The sequence below is a fragment of the Natator depressus genome, chromosome 2 (genome assembly GCF_965152275.1).
Source record: "Natator depressus isolate rNatDep1 chromosome 2, rNatDep2.hap1, whole genome shotgun sequence".
Classification (NCBI taxonomy): Eukaryota; Metazoa; Chordata; order Testudines; family Cheloniidae; genus Natator; species Natator depressus.
The window spans coordinates 224464001-224476648 of NC_134235.1; the positions used below are offsets into that span (position 1 = coordinate 224464001).

The 12648-nt window shown below is 36.0% G+C and overlaps 1 protein-coding gene across 1 annotated transcript in view; it reads left to right on the forward strand.

Annotated features, from left to right (window-relative positions):
• Positions 1–12648, forward strand: part of LOC141983193 (macrophage mannose receptor 1-like) — an 82870-nt gene that overhangs the window by 39703 nt on the left and 30519 nt on the right. The window contains exons 14-19 of the mRNA XM_074946025.1: positions 2026–2113; positions 3484–3628; positions 5635–5676; positions 5769–5932; positions 7117–7184; positions 9112–9212. Of these exons, the coding sequence (XP_074802126.1) occupies positions 2026–2113; positions 3484–3628; positions 5635–5676; positions 5769–5932; positions 7117–7184; positions 9112–9212 (608 nt within the window). The remainder of the gene's footprint in view (positions 1–2025; positions 2114–3483; positions 3629–5634; positions 5677–5768; positions 5933–7116; positions 7185–9111; positions 9213–12648) is intronic.

The window sequence follows — 12648 nt, forward strand, 5'->3', positions numbered from 1 at the left end:
AATATTTTAGAATTGTAATATTTACAATTAGTTAGGGATTCCAAAAGTGTAATGAATTAATGAATTGGTGTACTTTTGTCTGCATATTATTTGGGAATTTATAAAATTGCCACAGAGGTAATGTGGTACAACATATGAAAATTTATGAAGAAGGAGGAAAATGTTCACATAAAACTGGTCAAAATTTTTATTGTTCCCTAGCTCTAACTAACCAGGTAGCTGAAACAATTTCAGACAGTTTTGCTCCTATGCAGTGAATGTGAATGCAATTACTTGGTCTGTATTAAGGGAACTCGTAACATAGGGTAATACATTATCAATGTGATCAAATGTATTTTTTAAGTAAAGCAGTGTGCACATCACAAAACAGGGTTTTCTACTAATAGCTTCTGGAAACAATCCCCTTGTATTCCAAAACACCCAAATCAAGTATTATTGGCCAAATTTTCAAAGAGGCCTTAAATTATGCGTGTAAATTTTGTATGTGCAGGTTAGAGCTCTGGATCTGATTCAAAGGCCATTGAAGTCAAAGTCTTATCATTGATGTCAGCAGGCTTTAGAATACTTTGTGAATGCAGATAGGATAGTTACTCAGTTTTCTACTTTACTGCATGTGGAAATGCAAGCTGTGTGTGCAACTTCCAGAGGCAATTTTAGAGACCATCTTAACTTTCCATTATTAAGACACTGTTTTACCACCGTTATTTTCATTAATGATCACTATGTATAATATACTGAGCAATAAACAACTTTGAGGTTTTCAATAATTTTACATGCATAAAAATACTGCATTTTTACCTGATTAAAATAAAAAGTTCCCCTTTTCTGCTTCTGTTCTGTTGTTGGCCTTATTGGGCAGGACAGTTTGTATGCAATTTGATTCCTTTGAAATAAATAAATAGCAATAAAATCCCAACCATATATTTACATTATAAATGCTGATATACAAACTGCATATCTTCTGGTATATGGGAATACAAGTATATTCGATGTATGTACTCCTGTGCTTAAGGAGAGAGATGTTGTTTTGGGTGCCTCACCCCATCCCCATCTTCATTAAAGGAAAAACCAACAGAGTGTGGGCAGCTGCGAGCTAGTGGGCTGAGTCCATGCCTGGGATATGTGGATTTTATTGTAGTCTTGATCTGATTCATTATGTGACTGTCAAAGATCCTGAATGGATGGGTTGGCTCCATCCATTCAGGACCTTTGACCGTCACACAAGTGCTCCAGTCAATAAGGTTAAAATACTTTATTGATTCGGCCCCTCCCCAACTTGGGGGAAAAAAGGCCAGAACAACAAAAAAACAAATAGTCAAAACTCCCCAGTGGGGAAGTTGTCAACATTTACAGTTTGACTAGGTAAATTTCAGACAATGAGGCCATTTTTTTTTAATGGTATTTAGCTGCCTAAAGATGCAGGTAGGGACCTAATATGATTTTCAAAAGTGCATAACTTTTATTGCAAGTCTAACTCATTTAGACACTTCTGAAAATCCCACTAGACACCTATGTGCATCATTAAACGCCTAAAAACCTTTGTTAATCTGCCCAAATACCTACTGGCCAGCCCTAGCCCCACTTTGTTCTTGACTCTTTGTTCTCCTCTTTATACCATTTGTACAATTTCTTGCTGCAGCGCAGTCACAGTAAAATCACACCTGAAGTTAAACCAGCGAGACTTTATCATGTAGATAAGTCTTCACACTCATTGTTTCAATCAGAATGTTTCACTGGGCCAGTATATGGTAACTCAGCATTTGGGACCTCTCCTATTCAGAAACGTGACTTGGTATTTCAGTGCTATCTACCAGTCCACAGATGATCCTAGCAGTTGTAAATAGTTAATTTTAAATGATCAGGTGACAGATTCTCAATATTCAGGTACTTTTCCAACAGATTTTAGGAGTATTTTCACAGAAAGTTTATGAAACTTCTTGATGTGATTTACATTTTTGAATCTTATTTCATATAAAAATGTTTCTCTTGTTTCTCTTTAATCTGTCTATATATCTTGTGTTTTAGGAAAAATGGATACTATCATCAGAAATTCTGGATAGGTTTATACTATTTGAATCCTGATGATGGATTTGCTTGGAGTGATGGGTCTCCAGTGAGTGATTTAGTTATTCCCCAATTGTTCCCCCCTCCCCCCGACTCTGTAATTCTCATGCTTTTTAAAATAATTTTATTCGTGATCATATTCCTGAACCCCTATTAAGCTGTCATGTGCAAGGCTGATAAATAGCTATCCTATAGCCAGATTTTGTGTACAAGACACTATTTTTTTTGGCAAAATGTGTTTAAAATAAAAAACGAAGAATAAAAGTGACTAATATGACCATAAGGATAGTCTGTGTACACAGAGGCATAGTCACAGAAGAGAAATTGCTCTGACTTCCCTACAGGAAGGAGATTTTTTTAATGTCTGTTTTTTGCCTGTCCATTTTTGGTGATGAAGGCTTGGTGAAATTGGTGTAGTTGTAAAATATAACAATGGTAGTTTAAAATATTGTCTGTAACACCTAGAGCCATGGATTGCTGCCCCTTTACCCTTCTGTTTTGTAAAAATTAAAAGGAATAAAACATAAGAGGAAATAGCTTATGTCTTGTAAATTTACCCTTTTCCAGAGCTAATTTAGTACCTGATCCTGTAGAGTGCTGCACTTGATAGGTCATATTACTTGTATTCCAGTGTAACTCTGTTGAAGCCAAGGTGTAAAACTGAAGTAACTGTAGTGAATTTGGTTTTGTGTGTGTATTTTCCAGTAGAACTGGTTAAAAAAAAATAAAAAGGAAATTCAACAGAACATTTTTCATTTGGAAAATATGATTTTGTTGAAATTTAAATATTTTGTGGGAATATGTTGATTTCAATGCAATTTTAGCTGGAAAAAATGTTGAAAAGAATCTGAAGAAGAGCTCTGGGTAAGCTCTAAAGCTTCTCTCTCTCACCAACAGAAGTTGGGCCAATAAAAGATATCACCTCACCCACTTTGTCTCTCTAAAAAGAATAATTTAGACTCTTTCTTTTGTTTCAATAAGGTAAAATGTTTTGTTTCAATTTTGTTTCAGTTCATTTTGTTTTGACTTTTATATTGCATTAAATATTAATGCTGTTATATTTTATTTAATATATTATCATAATATTTCAACATCATAAAAACAAAAAGTTTTGCCTTATCAAAACAAAATATTTTGATGTTCTCAAAACGTTTTGATGTTTCTGAATAATTGTTTTTTTTTGGAATTTCCATTCTGCAAGAAATTTAGAAATTTTGACTTTTCATCCCAGTTCAGAATGTGAACAAATTTTGAAATGTCAGAATTTCCCACAGAATAGAAATTCCATTTTTCTGACCAGCTTTATCTTCCATCTTGACACTGGAAATCCAACTTGGGTCTCTCTGGTCTTCCTGCTGCAATGAAGTTGCTATCTCTTTCTATGAAGAAAATAGTAATACAATTATATTTCCACTATAGATGATATATACAAACTGGGCCTATGGAGAACCCAATAATTATCAAGGAATGGAACTTTGTGCAGAACTCAGTGGAGATTCCAGCATGTTATGGAATGACAGGCACTGTGACTATGTATATGACTGGATCTGTGAAATAAAGAAAGGTATCATTACTTCCACCTTTAAATAAGAACAAAAAACAAAACACAAGAAATGCATTTTTTGTCTAATTTAAAAAAAATAGTTTTGACTTCAGAATGTCACATGCAAGAAGTGAAATAAGAACAGTGTGAGGGTATTAATTCATCAGTCTTCATTAAATTTAGAGATATAGAATATCTAAGGGGTGTCCTGGTATTAAGTCCATGAGTCTGCCTTACTTTTTTTCATGCCCTAAGGAAGGGAGTGTGATTCTTGAATTTCATTCATTTTATTCTAAGAGGCACAGCTTTAATATTGAATTTCAAATTGAATTCAAATTTTCCCTTTTCATTTGTTCATGCTTTTCTCCAACAAATTCCTTTTGGATTAATATTTTCTGAGGTTTGATTTAAGTTTACTGGAAAGTTTCTTTTACCTCAGGTCAATTCAATCATTTTTCTGAGTTTGTAAAATGTGAAAAATTGGTTCTCCTCTGCATCTTCAAATTAGGCCTTTTTTGGCCAGATAACTGAAGCTAGATATTGTAAATTGTGGTTATTTTGCGCATCTCTATTTTGAGATCCAAGATTCTTGAAGCCAAACTGAAGAAAATCAATTCCATAGTTTTAAAGCCACTGTGCATAAGCAGTAGGATTTTTCTGGCATATGCAGTAGAATTTTTCTATTTCAGCTACTGAACCAAATTCCTTCAAACATGGTTTGATTTTTAGGTCTCAGAAATCTTCAAAACAAATGACATTTGAAGAAAAAAAGGTCAGTAGCTTTAAAGTTATGGCAACAGGTAAACATACCCAGAATTAGGATGACCTTATCAAATGCGTCCTGAATGTGTTGAACTCAAATTTTGGATGGCTGGCAACTTTATTAAGGAATTCTTTTTTCTTATGGTATCAAGCCAAAAGCTCCAAATCAAGGAAACTTCAAGTTCTAGAAGCAGCATACATAGCTAATTTTAAGTATTTCAGTGACTGCTTCAGCAATTGCCTCATCACAGCCTTTTGTTTAGGGAGAGCGTAGAGTGAAGGTCACATTTCAGATGAATGAGAGCAAAAAGTTAGACAGAAAGATCCACTTCTGATGCGTAAAGAAATTTCTGGGAAATTCAATAGGAAATGTCACTAAAAGGTTAACACTTTTGAGATTCTATTTACTCAGCAAGGAAAATGACTAAAAACAGATGACATAGAGAGACATCAAGTGTAGTGGAAAGTCATTTTCTGTAGTGCCAGCTATCAGGAAAATCCATGATATGAATAACAAAGCTCAGAGAGTACCTGTGGCCTGCCATTTATGCTACTGAGAAATCATCAGGAAAGTGTTAAACTCCACTGCAGTATATTGTGAGAGTTCTTTTTTCAGCTGGTATTATTCATGAACTGAAAAATTTCACAAAAAAATTGAAAAATTGTTTTCATTTTACAGGATTTGAAATGGACCCGTTGTAAAGCATATTTTTCGCAACATTTTTCAAGTGGAAGTTTTATCAAAAACCTTACCTAAATGGTTAACATCTTTCATTTTCTGAAAACCCAGTTTCAGTAAATGAAAAATGTCATAATGGTTTACGATAATATTTTCTATTTAAAAAAAAATCAATTTTTTAAACAAAAACTGAGAGAAAAGGCCATTTTTCAATGAAAAAACTTCATCTGAAAAATGTTAAACCTAGTAATACCTGTTGAGGGTTGTGCCTAGTCTGCCTCTTGTCTTCCACTGCACATAATAGTTTGCATACAAAATCAAAACTAAAAGGAGGCGTAGGAGCTTTCGCAGAGCAGGACAAGCATCTGCTGTGCCCCATGCATCTCAAAACAGTTATAATTCAATTCTGACACACATTAAATTGGTAACTTACAGTGTATTTTGTATATATAAAGAATAACTGGAATCTAGTGCTTTGTTTTCTTTAAACTTTACCATATAAACTTGAGTATGGGCTGGAGGAGGGGGAGAGGTTGTGCTACGTGGCTATGAGATGTATTACATGTGGTTTTATTTTATTTTACAGGAGCAAAAGTAAAACCTGAACCAACGGAGCCTCCTAGTCCCAGTGAGTTTTTTTAGTAATGTATTTTAATAATTATAATGAGAATAATATGTATGATAGGGACAATAAATATGGCCTCATTATTTACCTTACAGAATATAAAGTCACAGATGATGGATGGATTATACAAGAAGACAAGCAGTATTATTTCAGCACAGAAAGTGTTCCCATGGAAAAAGGCAGGGAGTTTTGCAAGAAGAATTTTGGAGATCTTGTTGTCATCGAGGGTGACAGTGAAAGAAAGATGCTGTGGAGATATGTGAGCAAACCAGGCCTTGCTTCAGCATTTAGTAATCTAGTACAGTGAACATGGTCACAGAATATTTCTCCTAAGAGCCTGATTCACTACTATGTCATTCCAGTTTTATGCCTGTGAAATGAATGAAGTTACATTGTCATAAAACTGCAATAATGCAGTGGTGAATTAGGCCTTTAATTGGCAAACTAGTCAAGACAGGGACTGTCACTGAACTGTGTTAGCAATTGCTAGTGGATCTTAAACTTTAATTTGAATCAATTTATGGCTATAAATCAGCTTTTTAACAAGAACCAAATTGCTCCGCAAAATAACAATTGCCAGAGTTAGCCACTGCTTCACTTGTCAGTCTCAAAAGAACTGAATAAAGTGGAAGTTTTCACCGAAAAGATGGGCAGGATCTGGCCTGAAATTACTGAGCTGCTAAGTTGCTTGACAACTTCAAAATATTCTGAGGCATGGATCCTGCAGAGCTGGAGACCTTCAATGCAGTACTCCAGATAAAGTCGAAGCCTCATGGTCTTGTTGGTTTCAGCTTGTGTGTGTGTGACAGAGAGAGAAATAAAAGTGGAATTGCCAACCAACAGGTCTGTCCCCTATCTCTCAGCATTGTATGACTGGCGAAATCTTGAGAGGGAAGTGAGAATTTGGGGCATAGATTGAGACCCAGGGAAGAGCTTGTTTACCCTGAGTGATTAGGAAATTTGGGGTAAATTCTCCTGTAGCCTATGAGTTGGTCTCCATTTTATAAAATCAGCAATGTGCTTATAAGGCAGACTTTCATTAAATAACAATTTTGCTCAACTGACTAAAGAGCAATAGTGAAAAGAGATGAAGGATCTATCTCGTATTTAATCCAAATCATAGGAGAGAGAATGTCCGTCACTAGAAATTTCTCTAGATATTAAATCCAACAACCTAGAAGGGAAACTGAAATAAGTACTCATGTGATGGCTACCCTCTTGGTCAATATATTGGGGATTGAACTGGGTACCTGCAGAGCTAAAAGCATGAGCTGCTACGACTTAAGCTAAAGAGCCAAAACTCTATTGCTGTGGGATGAAACAATTTATATCCTCTGTGGATCAGCACAGAGGGGGACCTGTAACTCACTCTCCAGGCAGTTACACTAAAATATTTTTGATTTATAAAGAGGAAAGTGTTTAAGTTTTATCTTTTTGTTTTAGATCTTGAAAAATGGCAAAGAAGATGCATATTTCATTGGTTTAGAACTGAGTTTGGATAAACAGGTTAGGTAAGTAAACAAGCAACATCAAAGCTAGTAACGTACTGTAGTGAAACAAGTTTTGTACTGGACAAAGCTGTGATTATAGAGAACTTTAGGGTGAAATTGTGGCCCCATCAATGTCATTGAGACTGTTGCCATTGACTTCAGTGAGACCATGATGTCACCCTTAGTGTTTCCATTACTGAGGGTTGTAAACATTTATTCTGAACTAAATGTTGGCATAAAGATCTCAGTTCACAAGCATATTTCATTCAAAATTTTTAGAAAATCCCACATTAATTATTTATTATAGCATTTCTATATGATCGATCACAATAATGGCTACTTTACATTTTCTGTAGCTGGTGGGGGGTGGGAGCGGGGGAATGGAGTTGAATTTTGCTCTTAGTTACGCCATTGCTCTGAATCTTACAAAGTAAAACCACACTGAGGAATTTAAAAGAATGTTTATCTATTGATACCGGACCAAATTCTGCCCTCATAGAAGACCAACTTCCAATGAAATCACTGATGTTTTTCCATTGACTCCAGAGGGAGTTGGGTCAGGCTCTTAAACCCTTGCAAATCCATTAATTCCGTAAGAATATTAGAACATTAACCTTTTTTAAAAAAAAAAAGAAGAAAAGTTCAGTAGTTCTGATGGATTTTGAAAAGTTGTACTTTGCCATTTGTTTTAAGATTAGTAGTGCATCCCAAAAGATATTTTAATTGAAGAGACAGCCCTGAGTTTTGAAGTTCTACAAGATATAAATCTTTTTTTTAATTTGACTACCATTAGAACTGGATCAATCCAATTTCAGTTTACACCCATCTCTAGTTAACTCAAAAGAAAAAATGATTTTTTTTAAAAATAGCTGTTACTTAGAAGTAAAAGAAAAAGTGATGCTGGAGATAAAGCCTGGATTGGGGGAAATGGGAGTGTCTGGATTCTGCTGTGCCATGCTGATCCCTAGCTTCCATAGTGGTCCTTTGGCTACATTCAGAATTGTCCTGGGTCCCAGGATTGGGAGGTACAGAGGTGTATTAATACTGCACAAATCAGGGGCAAACTCAGCTGTAACGCAAGGTCTGTGCCTTTGTAGAAACAGTAGGTTTGTTTCTCACTCGTTACTTTTCAACAAAGTTCATAGTTATATATAAGTACTTACTACCATATCTTCCTTCCTTGCAGGGCGTCACCATGTATAATGATCCTTTTTGGCCAGCAGTTACCACACCGTGGTGTCTGAAATATTGCAGTCTTTTCTTGTATTAAAATAGGAAATACTTAACATATTCGATGAAGTGAGCTGTAGCTCACGAAAGCTTATGCTCAGATAAATTGCTTAGTCTCTAAGGTGCCACAAGGACTCCTTTTCTTTTAACATATCTTAGGTTTCTTATGATGGTAACTGTTGACTTTTTCATAGAAATCACTGTATGCACCTTATCATGTCTTCGTAGTTGTGTTTTTTCTGTATTATTCATTATATAATTTGAAATCAGTCAGTTGTTTACAGAAAAATAAAACACAAAACAAAATAGGCAAGGAGCTAGAATATGAACCATAGTCGCCAACACACTTGGACTGCCTTGTGCTGCTCTAGCAATGCAGCTAAGCCATGTTTATAGCTGCTTTGCATCACCAGACCTGTGCCAAAGCAGCTGGTATGTATTAGGAAATATATCCAGATATTTAAAAAGAAAGTTAGTATATCTATAGATACAGAATAAACACAGGGATAATCAAAGTAAAAATATATAAAACGTATTTTCTCTTCTCAGTTAAGTCTTTAGCCTTCTCATAGCATTTAATGTTAATGGAAGTTGGACAAGTAAAGCACTCTACACTAAGTGGTCGATAGACTTCTTCAACATTTTGCAAAATGATTTTTTGTAACATGGAAGCAAATAAATGTATTCATAAATAGGTTCTGTTTTGTCTGATTTTAAGCTGGATGGATGGAACCCCTGTGAATTTCTTAGCATGGGCAGCACATGAACCCAACTTTGCAAACAACGATGAAAACTGTGTAGTCATGTATAAAAACTTAGGTGAGTAATATGACATTTCTGGATTTAATTTTTTTTTGTGTGTGTAGGTCATTAATTTTTCCTTCTGTGGTTTATTTCTTGCTGCTTCTTTTTTTTTTTTTAGAGGTATTACAAAAAATTAACTTTCTTCATATGTGTTTGTATTGTATCCAGCACAATGGGACCTAACAGCGGCCACTGGGCATGGCTGCTATATAAATATATAATAATAATTATTATTGTTTTATTAACTGAGCTAATGTGGTACTAAGAAATTCATGTTGATGACGTAAATAACAAAATCTTCAAACCTTTCCATTGCCTTTCATCTTAAGGACATAAGAATGTCCGTACTGGGTCAGACCAGTGGTCTGTCTTCTGATAGTGACCTGTGCAGGTGCTTCAGAGGGAATGAACAGAAAAGGGCAATTATCAAAGGATCCAGCCCATGTCATGCTGTCTCAGCTTCTGGCAGTTGATGATTTAGAGACACCTGGAGCATGAGATTGCATCTCTCACCATCTTGGCTAAAAGCCATTGATAGACCTATTCTCCATGAATTTACACATTCTTTTTCAACCCAGTTATATAGTTTTGGCTTTCATAACATCCCCTGGCTGACTGTGCGTTGTGTTTTTTTTAAACCTGCTGCCTGTTAGTCCCTTCCATATTCACTTTCTCCACCCCATTCATGATTTTATCATATCCCCCCATCATCATCTCTTTTCTAAAATGAACGGTCCCACTCTTTTTCATCTCTCCTTGTATAGAAACTGTTCCATACCCCTAATCATTTTTGTTGCCCTTCTCTGTACCTTTTCCAATTCTAATATATCTTTTTTGAGATGGGACGACCAGAATTGCACACAGCATTCAAGGTGTAGGAATATTCCTGGATTATGATATTTTCTGTTTTATCATCTCTTTAGCTATCCATCCCTTTCCTAATGCTTCCTAACATTGTTGGCTTTTTTGACTGCCACTGCACATTGAGTAGATGTTTTCAGAGAACTGTCCATAATAACTCCAAGATCTCTTTCTTGAGTAGTAACAGCTAATTTAGACCCCACCATCTTGTATGTGTAGTTGGGATTATTTTTTCCAATGTGCATTATTTTTCACTTATCAACATTGAATTTCATTTGTCATTTTGTTACCCACTCACCCAATTTTGTGAGATTCCTTCGTAACTCTTTGCAGTCTGCTTTGGACTTAACTATCTTGAGTAATTTTGTGTTACCTGCAGACTTTGCTACCTCACTGCTCACTCCTTTTCCCAGATCATTTATGAATAAATTGAACAGCACAAGTCCCAGTACAGATCATTGGGGGAGTCCACTATTTACCTGTTCCCATTGTGAAAACTGACCATTTATTCCTACCTTTTGTTTCCTATCTTTTCGCCAGTTACTGATCCATGAGAGAACCTTCCCTCTTATCCCTTGACCGCTTATTTTGCTTAGAAGCCTTAGGTGTGGGATTTGTCAAAGGCTTTCTGAAAGTCCAAGTACGCTATATGAAGTGGATCACCCTTGTCCACATGCTTATTGACACCTTAAGAGAATTCTAATATATTGGTGAGGCATGATTTCCCTTTACAAAAGCCATGTTTGCTCTTTTCCAACATATCTTGTTCATCTGTGTGTCTGATAATTCTTTACTACAGTTTCAACCAATTTGCCTGATATTCATTCAAGAGTCCTGACAGGTATATAACCTTTTGGTCCTGGTGACTTATTATTTATCAATGCATTCCAATACTTCCTCAATTGACACCTCAATCTGGGACAGTTCCTCTGATTTGCCACCTAAAAAGAATGTTTGGGAATCTGCCTCACATCCCAAAGACCATGTAAAGAATTCTCTGTAACAGCCTTGATTTCCTTAAGTGCTCTTTTAGCACCTCAGTCATTTATTGGCCCCACTGATTGTTTGGCAGGCTTCCGGCTTCTGAGCAACTTAAAAAAAAATTGCTGTTCGTTATTGGGTCTTTTGGTAGTTGCTTTTCAGATTTTTTTTTGACTTGCCTAATTACACATTTGCAGAGTGCTTATGGACAGAGTTTATTCTCCTTTCTATTTTCCTCAGGAGGATTTGACTTCCAATTCTTAAAGGGTGCACTTTTGCCTCTAACTGCCTCTCTGACTCTGCTGTTTAGCCATGATGGCATTTTGTTGTTGTTCTCTTTCTGTTTTTTTTTTTTTTTGTTTTATTTGGGATGTACATTTAGTTAGCCCCTCTATTATAGTGGTTTTTAAATAGCTTCCATGCAACTTGCAGGCATTTCATCCTTGACTATTTCTATTAATTTCCATTTAGTAAGTGTCCTCATTTTTGTTTAGTTTCTCTTTTTCAAGTTAAATGCTTCTATTGTGGGTTTCTTTGGTATTTTCTCCGCTACAAGGATGTTAAATTTAGTTACATTGTGGTCGCTATTACCAAGTGGTCCAACTATATTCACCTCTTAGACAAGATCCTGTGCTCCACTTAGGACTAAATCAACAATTGTCTCTCCTCTTGTGGGTTCCAGGGCTATTTGCTCCAAGAAGCAATCATTAAAGGTGTGTAGAAATTTTACCTCTGCAGCCCTTCCTGAGGTAACATAGACACAGTCGATATGGGGATAGTTGAAATCCCCCATTGTTACTGGGTTTTCTGTTTTTTTTAGCCTCTCTAATCTCCCTGAACCTTTCACAATCATCATCACCATATTTGTCAGCAGTACATTCCTACTGCTATACACTTACCATTTAAGCATGGAATTTCTATCCGTTGAGATTCTACAGTACAGTTTGATTCATTTAAGATTTTCACTATATTTGACCTTATGCTTTCTTTCATGTATACTGCCACTTTCCCACCACAGTGAGCCTTCTCTGTCATTGCTATATATTTTGTACCCTGCTATTACCATGTTCTGTTAATTATCCTCATTCCACCAAGTTTCTGTGATGCATATTATATCAATGTCCTCATTTAATATCAGGTTTCAGAGTAACAGCTGTGTTAGTCTGTATTCGCAAAAAGAAAAGGAGTACTTGTGGCACCTTAGAGACTAACCAATTTATTTGAGCATAAGCTTTCGTGAGCTACAGCTCATTTCATCGGATGCATACTGTGGAAAATACAGAAGATGTTTTTATACACACAAAGCATGAAAAAATACCTCCCCCCACCCAACTCTCCTGCTGGTAATAGCTTATCTAAAGTGATCACTCTCCTTACAATGTGTATGATAATCAAGTTGGGCCATTTCCAGCACAAATCCAGGTTTTCTTCCCCCACAAACCCACTCTCCTGTTGGTAATAGCTTATCTAAAGTGACCACTCTCCTTACAATGTGTATGATAATCAAGGTGGGCCATTTCCAGCGCAAGGTAACCTATTTCCCCTTGTTTTTTCCTTCCCCCCCCCAGACATTCTTGTTAAACCCTGGATTTGTGCTGGAAATGGCCCA